This window comes from Pyrus communis, chromosome 10 (genome assembly GCF_041283825.1).
Source record: "Pyrus communis isolate YQ-2024b chromosome 10, ASM4128382v1, whole genome shotgun sequence".
NCBI lineage: Eukaryota > Viridiplantae > Streptophyta > Magnoliopsida > Rosales > Rosaceae > Pyrus > Pyrus communis.
Genome location: NC_142574.1, coordinates 31,138,701 through 31,161,132, shown reverse-complemented (window position 1 = coordinate 31,161,132; position 22,432 = coordinate 31,138,701). Strand labels below are relative to the sequence as shown.

Below are 22,432 nucleotides of genomic sequence, written 5' to 3'. Positions count from 1 at the left end.
CTTTCAATTGAAGAAGATTAATAGAAAAATATTAATAAGGGTATGTAGAAGGTAAAAAAATGTGTAAATAGCACTACCCTTAATTTACTGTTGGATCGGAGGACTGAAAAGTTTATGCACTTTTAAAATTACAATTGAATAAAAGACAATTTTGCTACATTAAGTCTTGGCATCAAACTTCAGAGATACAACAAACAAATTTTTAATTAGCAGAAACCTTGATAACTGGAGCATCCTATTTGGGTGAAGTTTTTTTTTTTTTTTGAACAATTGATATTATCTATACTAAGAAGAGGGTGTGAAGCTTAGCCTCACAATGGGCTAGTAATAATGTGGTTCAAATTCGAGTTTAGCAAGAATCAAACGTAAAACCTCTCATTTACCCATGAAAAGGACTACCACTAGACCGTAGTAATAAGTGGCTTTGGGTTAAGTTATGTCTTAATATGCAGTTTTTTTAGTAGCAAGCATTTATTTTTTGTTTTTATTTTTTGAAAACTACGAAGAGACTTGAGATTCTACTATAAAATCAATTGGCAAGCAATGTCCCTCTTTCTCGCGATGTGGGATTTATACTCCTATCACACCCCCTCACGTGTGACGAACTTTCAAGCATAATACGTGAATAACACAATCGGGTGATGTGAAGTACGTATGGCAGCTGGGTTTCACAATTGTGACAACATGCTCTGATACTATGAAGAAAGTTGGGATTCCACCATAAAATCAATTGGCTATATGAGGAATAACTCAATTAGTTATAAACACATACAAAGTCTATTTTGACTAATGTGAAACTCGTACTCTCAACAAACTAAAAACCTATTTGGTAACTACATTTAGTTTTTAGTTTTATCAAACGAGTTTCAGTTTATAAAAAAAAAAAGTGAAAACAAAATGATTATCAAACACCAATTAAATGAATGCATAATCGATCTAATGGTTTCATCACTTGCAAAGACTCTAGATTGCAACCCCAAAAAAAATTATAAAAATGGAAGGTTAGCCCGTCGTAATCTACTAATCTGCAACCAGCGTTGTCAATTGAGAAACAAAGTTAATATATTCCCTATATTTAAAGTTTTAAACATTAAAAAAGAGGTGAAGCTTCTTCTGGTGTCTTTTACGGTTCAATGTGAACCTAGGCTCAAAACATCACCATCCCACACAACTTGAAATCGGCTTGAATTCTGACCAATATTGCAATAATTAATATTTAGGAACAATATATAATTTCTCCAACAAACAAAAATCATATATATAATTTAAAGGCCTCGTTTTCTCTCATATGATCGATCACGATGGGCGACCAATGCATATGAAATGTAATTAGGGTTTAGGAGCTAAAAAAACATCGAAGGTACAAAGGGAAGCTTTGTTGAGTTAAAATGTAAAAAAAATATTAAGTTGCACTTAGTCAAAGAGTATAAATTATACCCCTCAAAATAAAGAGTTTTTGAAAAACGAAAGTGCAAGAAAAATAGGACATAAACAGTGGCGCATCCAAGATTCTAATATCAGATAGTCCCAATATAAAAACTTCAAAAAAAAAAAAAGTATGAAAATAACATTGAAAAATTAAACGATAAACTTCCAAATTTTCATTCATAATTTTTGTACAAACAACATTAGAAGTTACAAATACTAAATTTTTCTACGATGAGGTTTCATACACTGAAAATGAGTCATGATAGTTCTATTGTCAATGCAAGAAAAAACAGATCGATGATGATTTGGAACTATTTAAAATTGGAGTTGAACTATCTGGAATATGTTTAGAAGTTGGAACTATCCAAAATTAGAGTTGAACTATTTGAAGTAGGATTGTCCAAACTAATCAATGATTATTTTCACTTGTAATATTGTTACATACTTCTAATTTTGTCTCCTTTGTTAATCCTTTACAGAACCTACATCCACTAGTCCGCCACTGCACTCTTCTCCTCCACATGCCCAAACTTGAGTGATTCTCAAAGGTATAAATCATACCCCTCTATTGAAGATTTTTTTTGGAAAACAACAAATGCAAGAAAAAAAGGAGGACATAAGGGGTCTGACCCAACTAAAATAAAGCCTAAAATTTTTAAACCTGCGTAACAAGATTAAAACACCAAAAATAAAATGTTACTAAAAAAGGGATATGACACTTTAAGAACATGAGACTGACTTGTAACCGGATATGAACACTAATTTCAAAATCGAAAAGTAGGAAAACCAAGAAAAATATCAAGGTTGAGGAAGACAAACACGTGTTAGTGAAGTTATTTCAACCACACATTCTCTTCCTCATAATGTAAGATCACCTTTTTCTACTTAACCTCTTCACACACGCAATGATTTTACTTATTTGGCCCAAACATAGAAGATGACTTTTGCTGCTTTCACATTGCATACAAAGTATAATTTGACTTAACCTTGGTGTAATTTAATCCAAGTCCGAATATTTGAATTTTTTTTTCATAAAATGGCATCTTTTTTTTTTATTTTTTTTTTATTTTTTTAACATTGAATACTTCCTATCATTACTCGGTCTACATATCAAATCAAGTCACTTATCTTCCAAACCCTAATGTCAAGATACATACATTCAACCACAAATGTTTCAATTCTTAATTAAATTGACAAGAATCGTATATGGCTAAGTGACATCAATTGACAATATTGGCTTCTTGGTGGCATTGATGGTTGTTAATCAATGTTTGAAACAAAAAATTATTGAATTTCCCTCCAATTATATGCCAAGCATTCTTAATCAGACTCAAATAGTCTTATTAATATACCTTGTTAAGAAAAAATAGCCTTATACCTATGGAGCATTAATTTGATTATGACAAGAAAAGATGTGATATACATAATATAATAATATATTTGTTCGCTTGAAAGTGTTTTTAAAATGACTGAAAGTATTTTTAGAAAAAATATTTTGGATTCCAAAAACACTTGAATTGCTTTTTCAGGATGCACTTACATTTTTACTAAAAATTGGTTCAAAAAATATTTTCACTAAAAACACTTTTAATCATTTTAAAAATACTTCTAAACAAGCATGTTCAAAACCTCAAATTTCACCATCCCGCCGAAAGCAGATGGTGAAGAAGAAATATACATTTTGAATATTATTGTGCAATTACACTACACCTACATAATTTTAATGTAAGTCTAAAATGTAGGTTGAACATTTTGCATATACAAGAGAAAGTCTAAAATATATGTTGAAAATTATAATTTTCTTGGCACTAAGATTTTGAACAAATTAGAGAAAGTTGAGTTGAGAATTCATACTGTGAAAAGCGAAACTCATAGTTTTTTAGTGAGAGTTGATGGACACAGACTATATTATTATAGGTGTTAAACTCTGCTGCTATAGCCGCAACAGAAACTCTCTCTTTCTATCCCTCCAAAACACCACTCATTGTCAAAGAAGCCGTCACATCTCAATGGGAAAATTGTCACGTAGACAAGACCCCATTGGATCTTCTTATCCTCAACGTGCATGATTTCAATTTTTGTGCAAATTTTCTCGTATAAGTGTTTAAGTAGGATTATCTTTTCTTTTTTTTTCCTCTTCTTTATTTTTTTCTTATTTAAACGATCACAGTTAAGTTACGTCAACATCTTATATTAATTTTTTATAGCAAGAAAAAAACAAAATAAGAGAATGTGAAAGGAAATGATATAAAATGATGGAAAGAGTAGGAGAGAGAATCCTTTAGTGCATTGTCAATTTGTCAGACTCAATTATGCCAAGAAAAGAAGAAGGGAAAAAAATGCAAGAAGGTTGAGGATCGACAACATTTCGTTCAAAAGAAAACTCAGGCGCTGAAAGACATAATCCCACTTTAGGAGTTTACTTATTCAAAACGTTCGAAGGGCTTTTTCTTTGGGCGGTCGAGGGTGAAAGTGAAAGATGTCAATTAAACTCTCTCTCTTGTTTATATATATATATATTTTATCTTTATTTTGGTGGTCGGCTGCTGGTCAAAGACCAGCAGTACTGCTACTTGTATCCCACAAAATTGTCTGCAATTTATACAGATGTAATTTCCCGTAAATTTTGTGAAAATAATCAAACACTTTGGAGACATGTGTCAGATTTGGCAGCTCATACTTAATAGCCAGTTGCCTAATTTTCCTTGACGTCCAAATGATACACGGCTTACATGCATTAAGGGGTTTGACCTAATTGAGATTCAATAATTGTTTTATGAGATCCATCGTCGACCTTCTAATCGAGCGATTAGTACCCTTTGCAGATTATTTCTATTTGGATTTAGAATTTAGGGTTTATGTATATGGATGGTTAACGATAATTATGCCACAAGTTAATTTCTATGCAAATTGAGTCACAGAGTGTCAATGTCTTAGGATTAACTTGTATCAAGTTCGTAATTTTACTTTCTTAGGATCAACTTGAAGGAGAGTCCATGCCATGCAAGTCTCGGACACAAGTCATCGTGAAGTGCGCACACAAAATGTCAAAACCAGTGGAGACAAAGCCAGAGAATCGTCCATATATATATGACCACGAGTTAAATGTGCAAAAGGCAATCTGGAAAAAGGGGTTAGAGACGTGTGGATAACACATTCCACAAATCGCCAAGAAAGTAGTATTTTGGATTGCAGAGGGACAGGAACAATGTGTAGTGGAGAGATCTGGTTTGAAATACTTTGTTTTACAAAATGCAGATGGGTCCCAACTTGAGAAATACATAACCGAGTTCTTTAATTTCCAAAGAAATAACATTCACAATGCCACGAAATATTACTGAATTTAGATGTTCTATAATATAAGTTAAGTAGAGGATAAAAGTGGCTTCTCACGAATTTAGGAGTATTTGTATTGCAGAGGAAGAGAAACGATGTAAAGTGTGTTGTGACCTGTGCTTAAATTCCGCCTCAGATATATGTGCCAAATTTTCGATGTGACAATCACACTTCACTTATTTTACTAATTCACATTTTATCACAAACCTAATATATAAATAAATACATATAAGGGATACTTTGGATACGGTCCCTAATCCTTAACATTCTTTAATTAAAACCTTAATAGTATTCAAAGTTTGATCAAGATCCCTTGACTTTGTACACCTCATTATATTACTATTAATATTTTTATTTTTATAGTTTTGACATTAATTGTTTGATATTTTATGAGATTTATAATCCTATAAATTTAAAATCCCTCATGATAATACTATTAGAAACGGTTACAATAAAAAATTCAAACATTTTGATTGAATAAATGGATAAAAACTATGAAAAATAAGAAATAATAAATGGCAAAAGAATGTATCCATAGTGTTAAAAAAATTGGTACCTTTTACAAAAAAAATTGGTACATTTCACATATAACAAAGTGGTACATTAATAAAGAAGAATGGGTACATTATAAATAAATTAGGGTACAGATAAAAGATTAAAAATTATGAGTGCAAATGAATTTTTAAAAATATAGGCGCTAAAGGAAATGAATACATGGGTACAAAATAAAACTAAAAAGAAAATACTACAAATTAAAAAAAAATGTTGCAAATTAAAAATGGGTACAAACTAAAAATATAAATATATGATACAAAGTTTAGGTATAAAACATAAATATACCATATGTAATTTTTCTATCATTGATTAAATATACAATGTCACATGACGGTATACACATAGGTACAAACACAAATAAAACTTTAAAAAATATGGGCACAAAAAGAAACTAATATATGGGTACAAATTAAAAATGAAAAGAAAATTGGTACAAATTAAAAAATATTTGCAAATTAAAAATAGGTACAAACTAAAAATAAAAATAAAAATATATGATAAAAAATTTAGCCATAAATAGAAATATACTAATTGTAACATTTTTAACACTAAAGGAATATATTTAAAAATAAAGATATTTTATTATTCAAATAATTAATGATGTTATTAATACCCAAGGACATTGATCAAAAATTCAAAATGAATAGGATTTTAATCAATGGAGTAACAAAAAGAAAGATGTGAACCTAATTTTCCCTACATATAATTACATGTTTCATAACATGAGTAGATTTGAAACAACGTGATATTAGGGTCATACCAAAAAATTTAGCCAAACTACGAAGAGATTTTTCAGTGTGTCCAGAACACGGGCACATATGTCATATATCATTATACAAGTGAAAGGATACTTGAAAAAGAAAACATCACTCTGTTTGTATAATAACACATGATGTATTGTCTCGTGTTCCTGGTGCAATGAAAAAATCTCCAAACCAAGCTTCAAACTGAATCATGGTGGTCATGAGCTGTCCATAGCTCATTTAGAAGAAAATATTGCATGACAAAACTCCGTCAACGATCCTCATCAGCCCCCCAATTCTTACTGAAATGATTTCATCGTAGAAACAAATTTGTGGTCAAAACCCTCACCACCATGCACTTTCTTTTTTTCTTCTTCTTCGGCCACAGCCGACAACGCCCACACCACTTCATAGGTTGTAAAGTTTTAACTGGATAAGAGCACTAATCAATCCAACCGGGGTCAACCGAACCGGTCCGCCCCCAAGCTCATTTATAGGACCCACCTCTGCATTATTGAGTCCATGTGTCCTAGATGCTGACGCAATTAATATTAGGTCGTAATTTTGGCACTGCAATCACAGCAGCAGCTAGCATATAAGATCATATACCGCTTGAGCATGGAGCGATCGATAAAAGGAGACAACCAGCACAAGAAGCACGCCATGATTTTTAAATAAAGCTTGGGTGTCCCCTCACCGCTCACAGGACGACGCGTACGTACCCCCTTTTGTCAAACTCGCATATTTCAATAACCCCATGCAAATTATTACTTTTTTAGCACGTGAAAACGACACTCTGCCACACAGGTGGCCTAAACAGGTGTCGAACCCTCCGACTACTTCCTCCTGCCTGGTCGCCGGAACCTTGGACTCACGGTCGGGATCCAAGAAACCAAACCTTTGAGCTTTTGGTTTCTCTTTTGGTCATTGTAACTATGTGCATGTTTCACTTGGATTTTGCCTTTCCTCTTATAGGTTTTATTAATTAAAAGCCTTTCCTCTTGTATCTAGATGTAAATAATATATGTTTTTGTGACTCTACTTTTATTAATATATTAGCCCATTTGTGCAAGAAAAGAAGAAGAAAATACCGTGACGTATTTATAAATGGTTGTTTAAACGTGTTTTTAAAATAGTTGAAAATATTTTTTGTGAAAATATTTTCGAAAACAATCCTTAATAAAAATGCAAGTGAATTTTTAAAAAACACTTGAAAATTTTAAAAGCGCTTCTAAACGAGTCGTAAAATGTTATGCTTCTATCGAGTCTACCACCTATTATTATGCTATCAGTTGATTAATTATAATCAACGGGAAGATGAAACGACCCAATCCGATTATTGTATGTATTTGGTTTTGTCTTTGTTGATAAACAGGCATCAAGTTGTTTAATTAAGCATTTGACGTAAATTCAGAATAGGATAAGGGTTTTACCAAAAGTAAATAATAATATTGTTATATATTGATAAGACAAACTACTAATTAAGGAGATAATTATAGACTACAATGACACATCAATAATTATGGAAATTTTCCATCATTAATTAAAGAAGAAAAGGGACATGATGAAGAACTTGGAGAGATTGCGGATACAGTAAGACTACCAAAACTAAAGCACTGATTAATTATTAGCAAATTCGACACGTATCAACAACTTGATCATATCCCAATGCTCAGAAAATTGGAATTAATCCTAATTATATAGGATGATCAGTTTGAACTGACAACAACAGTAATAGTACATTATATCACATGAATTCATTAACATCCAAGATGCTTGGGATGTCAAACTTTAATATGTTGCTACAGTAGCTTTCACGTTCGTCCTCTGTGCCGCTGTTGAAATATGTTGTCGAATTCGAATTCATAGGCGTCGGGCTTGAAGAAGGCGTCGAGAAAACCGAAGTGAAACTGAAGTTCTGGTTGCTGTTGTTGGAGTGAATATTTGAAGTCTCTGGCGAAAGATCCAAAACAGTTTGATTCTGTTCAGACCCAAAGTAAGGAAAGCTTGGTAAGTCAACATATTCTTCGGTAAAATTTGAAGTCCCCGCATTACTTTGCCACTCATTGAGTTGAGAAATTTGTGACCTAAAATCACTTAGGCTTGATGGGTACTCTACATTGGGCTGCAGCTGCATGATTTGTGCAGCTTCATTTGGGTACGGAACATTGTGTTGAATTGGTTGTTGAAGTTGGTTAGATTGGACTTGGCTTGAAACTTGGATTTGGGGGTTGCAAATTTGGTGGTAATCATTTTCTTGAGCATTTTGAAGAACGAAATTTTGGTTACTGTTGCTTTCTCTATGGGATTGGATTAAAGTGGCTAGCCTTAGTAGCTCTGGGTTGAGTCCAATTGGTTGGCCAAGCAACCTTGAAAAGTTGTTCATTTGGTGGTGGTGATGAGATGAGTTGAAGAGAATGGATGAGAAGTCGAGAAGATCAAGACGGGGACTGTGGGTGACAGGATCTATTCCCATTCGGAGAAGTCTCTTCCTAATGTGGGTGTTCCAGTAGTTCTTGATTTCGTTGTCGGTTCTTCCAGGCAAACGAGCAGCAATAGCAGACCATCTATACATGAAAATGAATCGATTAATTGTTGGATTATGAAGTATAAAATTTTGAGTATTATGCTACTCTTGAATTAAGTTCAAGGTTGCAACATATTACATGAATGGAGAAGTAATAAAGGAGGCTAGTTAGCTTACTTGTTGCCCAATATGATGTGGAGTTGAACAATTGTCTCCTCCTCTTCAAATGAAAACCGTCCTCGTTTGATGTCCGGTCGGAGATAGTTTGTCCACCGGAGACGGCAGCTCTTCCCACATCTTTGTAGCCCTACACGAAACAGAAAGTAACAAAATTTAATTAATACCATTACCAATTATTTGAACCATATATTTACAAAACAAGTTAATAAGATAAATAAATTAACACGAAGCCTCATCTATACAGTAGCAGATTAATCACCTGCATTCTTTGGGAGGGTTCTCCAGTTGCCATAACCATGTTTCTGGATATAATCCATGAGCTTCTGATCCTCCTCCGGCGTCCACGGACCTTTCTTGAGGCCATTTTTGTCACAACAAGGTGCTCTTCCCATGGTGTTCAAGTTCTTGTTTGAAATAGTTCTCTAGCGCTTTGCTTTTATAAAACTAATGCTCCAGCACCCACGAACTTAAATATATACTAGCTTAAAAGAACCGTGTGCTCAACTGTTCAGGTATATTAATTGAGAAATATGGGTCGAAAGGTTGTGTGTGTGTGTGTGTGCGCGTGTGTGTGAGAGATGAATGGATCGATGCAGATTAAATTGAGAGAGAGAGAGAGACAGAGAGAGAGAGAGAGAGAGAGAGAGATGAATGGATTGATGCAGATTAAATTCTAGGGTCCGTATGAAAGACGTAGGTGTATAAATAGGAAAGCCAGTGAAGGCAATGAAATGAAATGAACAACAAAAAAAGGAGGAAGTCAAAAGTATTCGGTGCCGTCCTCTGTATATCAACATGGGTACGTGTCCCTTCTTTGAGAAACTCAACATGTTGTCATCATCAAGATTAAGTTTGATTCTACCTATCTACATACTTCTTTTTATTTTATACAATTCTCAATTTTCGACTCTTGAGTTAAATGATTTGAAGATGATAATAAAATCAAAAATAATCAAAAAGTGTGGAGAAGATAAAAGTGATATGTGGATAGCACTTCTCCTAAGTTTTCAACTCCAATCCCTCTCTATTTCTCTCCAAATTAATCTAATATTTTAGTTTATACTTGTATTTTATATACGTAAAATAATTTTTACCTACCCACCATCCACGGCCATGCATTGCATGCATGATAATTTTTTTAATTAATTAATTATTTAATTCATGAGTAATAATTATATTTCTATATACAGAAATCATGTGATATCACTTGGGTCTAATATTATTATTTTTCTGTTTATTTATTGGTTTTTGCTTCTAGGGTTGTCGTTTTCCAGCGGGATTGTGTCGTGTTTGTGGCAGTCCTGGCTTCCTCGATTCATATTAGGGAAGGGCTTTTAGCTGTCATCAACATAATAAGATATGCAAATGCAAGTATTGGTGCCACGTACTCCTCCTCTTGTGACTTGTGAGCTGACCAATATATTGTCCTTACTGGAACATCACGTTCACGGCATCGTTCTTCTTTCCTCCTCCATGGCTCGAGCCAATAAATCACGCACGAGCCATGGTCATCGACATAGTAAATTTTTAGCCAACTCATTTTTTGTGTTTAATTCTATAAATTAAGATTATACTTATTATTAGAGAAGCAAATTGGGGTATCACTTTGGCACTGTATGGCTTAGATGGTGAACAAGCCGTTACTTGGTTTGAATCCTTAGACCAGTTTAAAAGCTCCGATAACATTTTAACGTGGTCCTTCAATGCACCCTATATTTTTTGTACGTGTTTTGTTCATAAAGAGCGTAATTTAGCAGCTAACTGATTTGTCAAGTTGAGTTTAAATTGCGAGATGAATTTTCAAGAGTTTGCGGAGTCTCCTCCTTGTTTAGTTCAAACTCTTTTCAATGACTACTTTGAGTTCGTTAGAACCAGATTAGTTGTTCCTTAATGTTGTTTTTCTCTTTTTTTTTCTTCTATGTTATTGAAAGAAAGAAAAAAAAAAAAAAAAACCAATTATCATACTTTGGAGAAGGTGAAAAAATCAATATTGTACGTTTACCAAGAAGTTAAATAAAATTAAGATTGATTAGTACTAGGTAAGTTAAACAGCTATAAAGATTTGTGGTATATATTGATGCCCATTGCAGAAAATGATATCGTAGTGATTTCGTGCAAGTAATTAGTAAAAGGCATGGAAGATTTCAACATTTTTGAGAAATTTGCGTATTCCCTGTAAATTTCGATTGTACGGACGGCGTCGAGTAGGCAGTCAATCTGTAGGCGAATCTTTTAAATTACGTGAGATTGAGGAGAAGCATTTATGTGAAGCCGGCAATAATCGAGTTTGCTGTTTGCCGAAATATAGGAGCATTTATTATACACATAAGAAAGGTTATCCAAATTTCAATATAATTTGTAAAAATAAATATATTGAAATAAGAGAGAGTGTTTTTTTTTTTTAATGAAAAAAAAAGAGGTAGTCACATGTTGCATCTAGTACACAAGGCATGAAGGTCTACGAGTAGTGGATTGTCTTAACGGTAGGATATTTATCTTTAGGTTACAATAGTTCGAGATTTAATCATTTTTCTCTCCTGAATTATAGATAAATTAGTGTATGTTATTTATTATTTTTAGTGTATATTATTTTATTATTTGTAAAAAATAAAAGACTAAAATTTAGGATTCGTCTATGAACTATTAGATGGGTTTCTGCTCTTAAACTAAAATTTCGTTAATTTGTGTTTTTGAATGACAAAACGTGCACTATTGATACTTGTTGTTATATTTCGTAAAATAATCTGTTAGTTTGATGATGTGGCACACATCTCACATCTCCAATTTTGTAGTGCATGTAGATTAAAATAAAGTAATTATGTATTAAAAACTTAAATAAATAAATAATAAGAGGAAAAGAAAAATCGCAACCACCGCACAGTTATGCGATGGCAGCTGTGCCGTCGTGTGATTTTCATTCCAGAGAACCCAGCCCCGTTTTCAGTCTCCTCCATTCCCTCTCCCAAACCCCGATCGGAACCATGTTGCCCTCCCCTTCCCAGGTCGTTGTTCCTGCCTTCCTCTTGCAACATCCCTGAACGGATCGTTGATCAGCTCCCCTTTTCAAATCCCACGACACAAACTTCATTTTCCTTAACAACACAGGCAGCCACAAAATTTGCTGCCTTATTACAAGATTGAGGGGAAAATTTAAACACAACTAACTCGAATTGGGAAGCTAGGATACGGATCTCGTGGATGATCCCTTCCACCACTATTTTAGTTGTCGTAGTCTTTCGCGTGGATGATACTTTACACAACATTATGTGGTAGTTAATGGTTGTATTCCTTATTTGAATCAATAAATAAGGTATCCAATCATCACATGTCACAATGTTTAAAAAAGTAAGGGCTTGTTTAATATCCTATTAAATTTTTTTTTTTTTATAATTTCTTAAAACATTTCTTAAGAATTTTTTTTAAAACAATTTTCTTTAAGACTCAAAAACTTGTTTGGTTTGCGATTTAAAAATTCCAAATCTTACAACTTAACAAAGAGATCCAAAAAGAGGGGGAAAGAAAGTAAGGGATGATTGAAGGAAAGATTAAGAAGTGAGAGGATTGGAGGAGATAGAGAGGAAGAGGAGCAAGAAAAAGAACCGAGAGAATAAAGAGAGCGGATTAGAGGAGAGACGAAAAAGGTAAAAAAAAAAAAAAAAAAAAAAGAGAAGGGTGAAAGAGAGAATAAAAGAGAGATAGATTTGGAGTGAGAGGGGAGGAGGGAGAGAAAAGAAAGAAGTGAATTTAAGTTTAAAATCTTACTTTTTATGTTTTTAGAGAATAGACTATATTTTTTAGTTAGTATTGAGTTTAGTTTTTTAAAATAGTCTTACCAAATAAGTTTTTAAGGCCTAAAACTTGAAAATTATTTTTGAGTTTAGAAAATTGGATTCATATAGAGTATCAAACATGCTCTAATTTTCCCTGCCTTTTTCTTTTTACCATATAATGTTAGGGTCATTCATTAGTTCTTTTAAAGTACAGAAATGTAATCACAATAAACTTTGAATGTGATGGGGTAACCAAAATTTTCTTTTATAATCCAGGTGTATTCAACTCCAAACAAGTTGTTATATAACATCGTTTAGAGAGCTTTTGTTTTTTTTCATGTCTAATAAAAATAGTTTGACTTTATCATTGCTCATCATGCTCATGTTCTACTCTCATTCTCAAACGATTGGATTTAGGCTATCATGTCAAGTAAAATGTCAAGAACTCAACTTCATTGACTTGAGGGAACTGGTTGAGCAATAATTGTGTCTTGTTTCCTTATAAATAGACCAAAAATAGTATTATTAGGCTAATTAAGTTGAGAAAACGACTATATACATATTATATTCAGAAGATTTTAACTTAGATCTTACCTTAAACCAATTCCAAAACATATTTGTACATGTTTCACAAAGATATTTTTGTGACAAACCCCTCATTAACATTATAGCAACAGAGTTACGTTATTCAAATTGAATAGCCACAACTAGATATATATCAAACTTATCAAAAATATGTATCATTTTTGTAATCATGTGATGTTTCTACTCAATCTTTATTACGAAGATGTATTACGTTTGTTGTTCAAACTGAATCACACTAACATAATGAAAGTTCCTGGATGGTGCGAAATAAGAATTTTACTAAAGGCTTGAATATTCATCAACTGCTTAAGCAAAGTGATCCAACGATCATGGATGGAATATATAAGCTCTCATACATCTATTACTTTATAAACTCATAAATTTAGCTATTACTCTATAAGCTGCTCCAAGCAGGTGATGATAAATTGACATGTCTTGGCCACTGAACCCACACTGTTTGTCTAGCCTGATTATCTATCATGGGTGGCAGTTGGCACGTCCCTCACTAGCAATTGCAAGAAAAATATTATTTGTATTCTTTCAAGAAAGAGCTTTCATAAGTTGACCAATCATAGCCATTTATAGCATAAGTCTCACATGAAAAGAATGAAATTGAATAGAAAATCACACACATTTTCGAATTTTTTTCTTAATAAGATGGACTATATATGCCATTGAAATGCGAAAAAGATCATCTTAAACTGAATTATGAATTTTCTGTTATTTCAAAGTTTAACGTTAATTTATATGCTACTTTATAAAATATAATGTCAAAAATATAAGTTGACAGAAAATTTATAAATTTTTTTTTTCTTTGAGAGAATTTTTTTAACAATTCGCTTGCTTTACAGACTATGAGATGGTTCGGCTAGCTCAAAGCCGACCCCAACAGCTTAAACAAAAATGTCCCGTAACTCACTTTGCATGATCGCTATGTTTTCTTGCCAAATAATGTTAGTCTAATATTTTAACAAAAAATATATACAGACTTCGATAAAGAATAAAATAAAATTGCACGCATGACGATCTCTGGTGTACGAATTGCTCAAAATTCTTGGAGACTGGGTAATTTAGTCATCTGATTGATTACGTGGAATAACATTTTACATGCTACGTGTCTGAACGCAGGAAGTTGGTTCCTAAAGAGGGGATTAGACCATTGAAAAGCAAGCCCTAATTAAAATGAATTAATATCGGACCATCATTAGCCTGCCACTTAAGGTAATCCGACGTCTTTTGTTTACTCTCTCCCAACTACAAAACAAAATGGAGGTGGATTGTCTACGTACTCTTTCGATGTTCTTCTGTTTGTGTAGTCACAATTAAATCACATCAATATTTTATATTCTTATTATTTTATATTTTATTATTTTTATAAAAAATTAATATAAATGTTGACATGGCTTAACCGTGACCACACATCATAGGAGGACATGGAGGAAAGTATGAAAATGAGAGGACAGACAATCCACCTTAAAAAAAAACAAGTCCCTCCTTTCATGACGCACGAAAGTTGAATCTGTACTTTATTAGATACTAGCATTTACTTACATATTTTGTGTGTATAAACACATTTTTTAAGAAAATGAGAATCAGAGAGGCATGGAGAGAGAACGTGGGGGGAGTGAGAGGTTTTTGTTTTTGTTTTTTTATTTTATTTTATTATATTTATATATATAAATATTAAAGGTATTTTAACATCACATATAGGTGAAGTTTTAATAAAAAACAGTAAAATTTGGACCTGTAAAATTATATTATTGCCCATTATTTTTTTTGTGTAATAGAAGATTAATTTATTTTTTCAATGTTTTTTAATTGACAAATAAGATTTTATTAATTAATAGAGATAATACATTATTAATAGCTTAATTGGGGAACACATGAATGTGTTTACGCGATGATATAGGATTTCTTCTGTTAAACTTCCTTAATGGGCCATCTGTTAATCTGGAAGCATTTCGGTCACCCAACCACCACTTTCTAATAATATCACTGCATTAAGTCAACTTAAAAAAACTATTAAACTAATTAACCATGAATTTGATAGGTGTCCATCCGATGCTTAGTGTCAGTTCTTATAGGTCCCCACTGTTTAAATTAAACAATAATGCTGTTCATGACGTTAAAAAACCATGTCTTATTCACCTTTTTATCTTACCATATGAATGGTGTAGGGTCAAATATTATTCTAATCATCTACTATGATCTTCGCCTTAGTCTTTTCAAGGAAAGCTTATAATCTCTAAGCCAATCCCGCACCTTTGATTGCATGCCCCTCTTACCCCTTACTTTTTTAGTGTACATGTGTGTTGTCATCATACCCTAAAAGCTTAAGCTAGATTTACAATGATTTCATAAAGTAGTCATCCAAAGGACAAGATAGATGTCCATGGTAACCGCGGTAGAACTCTTTCATAATTAAGGATGGTGCTATTTATACATTTTTTTTAATCTTTTATATACTAGTTTTAGTTTATCAGCCGTTAGACTGAATAAATTGAAAAAGATCAATAGACAAAACTTAATAAGGGTATCTGAAAGGTAAAAAGAAGTGTGTGAATAACACCACCCTATCTAAGAGGTGATACCAATATGTTGGGTAGATATAAAGAATGGTTGGATTAAGCCTTGTCTAAGTGGTGACAACTCGTGAAAATGATCAATTGAGCCTCGTAGCATGAGTTTGTAATTAAGTAAAGAATTATAAAGTAATTGGTAGTATGGATTTCAATGGCTAGTTTGGAAATACTTTTAAAATGATTAGAAATGCTTTTAATGAGAGTGTTTTTGGAACCAATTATTCTTAGTAAAAATACAAATAAATCCTGAAAAAACATTTAAAGTATTTTGGAACCCTAATATACTTTCACCAAAAAACGCTCTAATCTTTTTAAAAGAACTTACGAATGAGCCTAAGTCTAGTTGAGTAGTTGGTTATAGATTAATTATAACCTCACTTTATAGTCAAAACAATCACACACCCTAAATTCTTAGATTAGTAAAAAATACCTCACCCCAAAGGGGTGCGTAACAAAACTCCCCTTCAAAGATAAAACACAACGAGTGAAAAATGAATTAGAATTTTACTAGGTCAAATGTTTGATTCTTGTAGCTAGCAAAAAGAAAAAGAAAAAATTTACACCAAAAGAGAATATCTTTGGTGTTTTGCGATTAACATACGCAATTTCGTAGACTCGTAGTTTAAGACTAATTAATGTCTCCATGCATGTTTGGTGTCACGGAGACAAAACCAAGTATTTAAGTAATAAAAAAGCTTGTTTATTATGATTAATTGTTGGATTACTACTCCATCAGCACGTAAAATACTAAATACTAAATTGGGTAATTAGTGGTCCAATCGTAGTGTTTGTCTTGTACATACATATACCCAAAACAGTTGCGAATACGTGCCAAAATACATAAATCTGGTAGATTTTTTTTCTTCTAAAAATGTTGTACAACAAATGTTGAATAATGATTAACGACTGAGAATTAATTATTTGCTGCCATGCAATTTCGTTGACAGAGTTCATATAAATTAAATTATACTTAGATACGAGATCCGAAACGTTGCACAGTCACTATTACAACTCATAAGCAAGATATAATATATGCACAATTAGTATACAATGTTATCTCTCCCTTTTTCTTTTCTTCTTTACAAATATATAGTGCGTAGCATATTAAATTAGAAAGGATTTACAACACATCAACCATCTGACAACAAAACTACGTTATTACAATAGAGTTATACACAACTAGAGATCGAAGTCATCATAATTATATATCATCACCGTTATTTAACTAAGTTAAACTTGAGACGTACCTTCCATTTAAGACTGGATTAATACAATATTATGTTTTCTTCCCTTTTTACAAGGGTAGTATATTATAGCGATTTCGCACGCATCAACATCTGAAATAATACTACGTTACAACAACGGAATAAAAAAACAATTAGGTATCCAACTCATTTCAATATTACATATTATCATTGTTATCCACACGGCTGAAAGGTCAGTTGGCAATATCCAATATTTTTTAGCTTGCCTTCTTCGTATTACATATATATTTTGTTTCTTTAATAGTACGTAGTCCCAATCGAGAGCATTCAAAAGCTAAAACGATCAGATTTCAAGAAGTTTCTGTAGAAAAGGGTTTCTTAAATCCGAGCTAGACTTGTGTTCAACGTAAGCGGTCTCTGGGGACACGTAGGGCATGCTGATGGGGTGATGGATGCCTCTGGAAAATGGCGATGGGATGAACACCATTCACGAGATCAGGGACGTGGCAGAAAGGCAGTGGTACTTTGAAGCTGAAATGCCCATGTATAGAGATATTTTTTTAGTGTGACAGGCACACGAGGTGGTATATCACATGTCATTATACAAATAGTAAGATATGTGTGTTAAAAAGTTAATAACTTAAAAAAAAAAAAAAAATATTCCCACCACTTATGTAAAAACACGTGGTATACCACTCGTGTTTCCGTCACAATAAAAAATTCCTCCCATGTATGAGCATTGATCTTCACTTGTTTGACTTTCTATGTCTCGGACCAATGGTTTCTTGACACGTCAGTAACTTTTGTTGGGCTTCGAGTTCATCGAGAAGAGATCCTCTCCGGATCAAGTGATCCGGACTTTTCAAATTTCATTCAACGGTCCACCTGTTTTGATTCCTTAAAAGCTGTAATAATTTTTTGCCTTTGAATAAAATTTGAAAGGTCTGGATCACTTGATCCGATGACCTTGGTTGAAGAAATCCGAAAAGGATAACTTGTCCATCTGGATGACAATATTTTTCAAGAGTTTTGTGATCTCAGTTGCTCAAACCAGAGCCATGAATCAGAACAGTGCTGATTGATGTTGAATTTACTGTGAAATCAGCCTCAGATTTACGTGGATGATTGACGCTAACATGTGCTAATCAAGAATAAAACGTAGTTAAAAGTTAGTATAAAGCAAAAAAACAGTTAAGATACTAGCAAAACAGAAAATTCATCCAACAATAACAACCCAGCCTTATCTGAGTAAATGGAGTCGCTTGTATGAATTCTAGAACATCACTGTGCTCGATTCTTCTAATCGGAGCATCTGTAAATCTTTGAATCACATGTATAAAGCTAAATTTTCCTACTTTGTGAAAACATGAACTGAAATTTTCTTCTAATACAAAGTTTGGTTATTACATTGCCTTATTAAGAATCTGGTTTCTCATACAATGTGAATGAAGAAGAATCAATAAATCATACGGCATTCCGAAAGAATGATTTTCTTTCAAATTCTTTAACAAATATTACAATCATATAGTAGTTTAAAAATCATTGTACCGACGTGATATAATGATCACCGCGAAACAGTGGACGAACTGGAAGATATCATCTCGACAAGCCGGTTATGCAAGGTGCTATTAGTCACAAGGATTCCACCGGAAGGGTATATATTCCTCCGTCCAACTTCATCTGCTGCTAGATTAAGTTCATCTCCCTTCCAGTCAGTCACCTGATTTTACACCAGATAAACTCCCAAGTTCATTATTCCATGTCTTTAGAGGGTCAATAAAAAAAGTTGTACAAGTTCATTATTCCAATCATAACTAACTTGACAAAGAATATACAGATACCAGTTGTATAGAATTTCATGTTCATGGGGAAATATTAAGCGTTTTATTAGTCAAACAGCTCAAATTATGGTTTTCGGTTTCTAAATTTTGGGATTTTTCAACGAAAATTGCGTTTTTGCATCAATCCAACAGTGGAGCTTTGCAACAAATTCATACTTCGGAAAGAGCCAAAGAATAATATACCTTTCCCCCCGCTTCATGCACACATATAACACCAACAGCGTGATCCCAAGCCTATACATCGTCATGAGTTGAAGTTAGTCATATACTGATGTAGTTTCTATAATCCATTGACGACTGGAATGCAATGCAATACCTTGATAATTTTATGAACTTTCACACGCTGCATATGAAGAGATGCCACACCTGAAGCCACCATTATATACTTGGATAAACTGCAGGCCGAAAAGAAGAAAGGTATACACCCAGTAAGCATTGAAAAAGATGATGAACATGATTTGTAATGGATGTATAGCGAAATAGGAACCCGTATGAAACTTTTGCTATTGCAAACTTGGGAACACAAGACTATTCTAGGAACAGTGGCATTTAGAGATTAAGTTGAGACAGGGGGAAAAACTCTAACATTGAGTAAAAACTATGTCAAGATATCTGAAAAGTTCTAGTTTTCAGGAGAAGCAGTCGAGTAGGAAACAACAAACCTTCCACAACAAGATTTTACAAGAAGAATTTCGCACTCATCAATGCAATCAGCATTAGTTGTGGAGCTGAATAAAGATGATAGCGGAAATGACTCCCATACATCACTATCTGTGATAGAAAATCGTGCCTCTTCCACGATACAAGACCCATCAACAAAGCATCGTGTCCATGAATAAGGCATTTTGGCTGTGGAATTTACAACAGATGACAAACGTTTTGTCCACGTGCCACAGCCTGTATGTGCAACCATAATAATCCCTGATCCAGGTGGACTGCTTTTTTCTTCCTGGACTTCAGAGGCGGATTTGTTCGATATATCATTCTTCCAGTTCGGGCAGCCCATGACACCCAATACAACCTCTCCATCAACAACAAGTGCCAAGCCAACCTGAAAACTTGAGCCGTTTTATAGGTAACCCTTACAGTCGAAAGAATTGCAGTTAAACAAAAACTAATATCTACGAAGAACATAGCTTGAATAACATCTTTTTGCAACACAATAGTGCTATTACTATGTCTCATTTAAAACCATTGGCCTTACTTTCTTACATAAGAAAGCAGCATAACAACCAGTGTCACTTGAAAGGTATATCCTTGAAGATTGATTCCAATCTGACCACTAACTAAGGAGCCGTTTGATAACCATTTCATTTTCAGTTTTCAGTTTTTGGTTTTCACTCCACTTTTTTGAAAATTGAAAACTAAAATCTTGTCTGGTATCAACCGGCCCCTAAGATATTCAACAATCTCTGAGTCTTTTACGATAAGAAAACTAGAATTACATAGATTTCTAATAATATAACTGGGTATAATATATCTGAAGTTCCCACTTGGGTTAATGGAAATAGGCATCATTTAACATCAATGACGTAAGACATGATGAGCGATGAACAAATTTAGAGGAAAACATCTGTGTCGTATTCCATAGCAAAGTCAATTACAGGTGCCATCATATTCAGGAATCAGAAATCACTGTAATGACCAATATCTGGAAAGTGAAAGAAAGAAACTCAATGCAACATTTCTAAGTTAGTAAGACATACCACATATAACGCCGGATTTCCCTCCACAAATCCTTTTGTGCCATCAATGGGGTCAAGTACCTGCATTACCTTTCTCAATTCAGTACAATGCAATAAAGTAAAAAATCCAACCCAACCATCCATCTTAATTACAAACTGCGACCACCATGAATTAAAACATGATTACCAAACGAACCCAAAACGTGGCAGTCTGAGCTCCGACAGGGTTACATACAAAGCTGAAATCTTTGTAATGTTTAAGTTAGTGCAGCAAAGCAAAAGGGTTACATAGAAAGCTGAAATCTTTGTAATGTTTAATTCAGTGCAGCAAAGCAAAAGGGTTACATAGAAAGCTGAAATCTTGGCAACGTTACTATATAATGCAAATGCGAATCCCAATCCGAAAACAAACCCAATAAGTGGCGGGCTGAGCTCCGAAAGCAAAACCCTCTGGACCCCCTCTGTCAATGGCTTCCAATACTTCATCAGCCGTCCATGGGTTCTCTCCAATACTAGATTTGTCAAGCACCGCATTGAGCACCGGCTCCACCAGATTATTCGACCGTACAAACGCGGAGTCTTCTTCCGCTACCAATGGAATCAAAGGGAATCGTTTCCCAAGCTCTGCAACCATACCAGCTCCAATTACAGAACTAAAAAAAACCACAAAGAATAAGAGGACCTGCTTGCATAAAATCTAATAAAAGGACTAATTAGCAACTTTACCCAAACTGACGAGGGCCTGGACTCCAAAATCCGCCACCGTCACCGGAGTCTGGTCGCTCTTTTCAACGATCCGCCGTTGAGTTGATAGCACCGACGACTGGATGTCAACGCACAGCGCGCAAGCTCTCTCCACGACATCGACGGCAGCTTCCAGCTCTCGATAGTAGTTGGCCTTTTCAGTACCGAACGGCAAACTCGACCTCACGCGGAAGCGCCGCCGCGGGAGGGCCGAATCTGGCTGAGTGAATCTTGCAGTCGTAAAATGGCGGGCTGAGTGGACGAGAATCATGGCGAATTTTAACGGTCGGCCGTATGTGACTTTAGCACTTGTTAAAAAGTGATTGGTGGAGAATGTAGTGCAACAGTGTGCTTGAAATTGGGCCTTGTAAGTTTTGATTTAGTTAAAAACATTGGGCCGCGTCAAACGGCCCAAAATCTAGATGTTATGCAGTCCAACCCAATTATTAGACAAACTTACGAAAATCCTACGTGGATATTCTTGTCCTTGTCCAAAACATCTGGGAATTGGATCCTCACCGAGGCAATGCCTCGGGATCCTCCTGACCGGACAACACAGGTCGTTGTATCTTGATCTAACAGTTACAATTATTATAAATTTAGTGAGACGTCTTTATTTGTAATCGTTGGGTCAAAATTCAATGATCCGTGTTGTCTGATCAGGACGATCCGAGGTATTGTCTCGGAGAGGATCCAATTCCAAACATCTGGAGCTGATCCACAGACACGTGTCTACGTATCAGACCCCGCGGCCCCCAGTTTTCCATCGCACCCGTCGGTTTCCCACTTCTTAGGGGTCAACGAACCTCAGGTTTCCAAAACCTCGGATTCATCTTATACTTTCTCTCTATAAATACAAGCAAATAGTGAAGATCCCGGCTGACTTGATTTGCAGTTGCAACCCTTCCGATCTTGTGAAAGATTTGTGATCTGGGTTACGAGCTTGAGGCACGTGAGCAGAGTGGCGTACCAGGCCGCGATGAGTGTCAAAGACCAGGGTCCCAAGTGTGGCGATACGACCGTTAAGTCCGTGAGGGGTTCGACGCAGGCGTGGCGGTTGTCGGTGTCGCTGGATTCGGGTGGTGGTTTGAAGGCGGGTGGAAAGAGTCGTGAGAGGGTTAAGGAGGCGGAGGAGTCACTCAGGACTGTCATGTACTTGAGCTGTTGGGGTCTCGGTTGACTGATCTCTGCTTCCGTCTTAGCTTTTTGTAAATCTTTTTCGATGGGAAATTTGTATAGCTTATATACGTG

General features: G+C 34.4%; 2 protein-coding genes across 2 annotated transcripts; both read right to left on the bottom strand.

The window, feature by feature from the left end:
* Nucleotides 1–7,651: 7,651 nt before the first annotated feature.
* On the bottom strand, nt 7,652–9,384 carry LOC137730028 (transcription factor MYB102). Its single transcript, XM_068469097.2, has 3 exons — nt 9,029–9,384; nt 8,767–8,896; nt 7,652–8,629 (listed from the first exon to the last, which is right to left on the bottom strand). The coding sequence occupies exons 1-3, from the start codon at nt 9,159–9,161 to the stop codon at nt 7,810–7,812; spliced, it is 1,083 nt and encodes a 360-aa protein (XP_068325198.2). The 5' UTR covers nt 9,162–9,384; the 3' UTR covers nt 7,652–7,809.
* Nucleotides 9,385–18,266: 8,882 nt separating this feature from the next.
* Nucleotides 18,267–21,520, bottom strand: LOC137729641 (Inositol monophosphatase family protein). Its single transcript, XM_068468635.2, has 7 exons — nt 21,164–21,520; nt 20,850–21,061; nt 20,459–20,518; nt 19,415–19,803; nt 19,069–19,147; nt 18,936–18,986; nt 18,267–18,631 (listed from the first exon to the last, which is right to left on the bottom strand). The coding sequence occupies exons 1-7, from the start codon at nt 21,450–21,452 to the stop codon at nt 18,476–18,478; spliced, it is 1,236 nt and encodes a 411-aa protein (XP_068324736.2). The 5' UTR covers nt 21,453–21,520; the 3' UTR covers nt 18,267–18,475.
* Between the last annotated feature and the right edge of the window lie 912 nt (nt 21,521–22,432).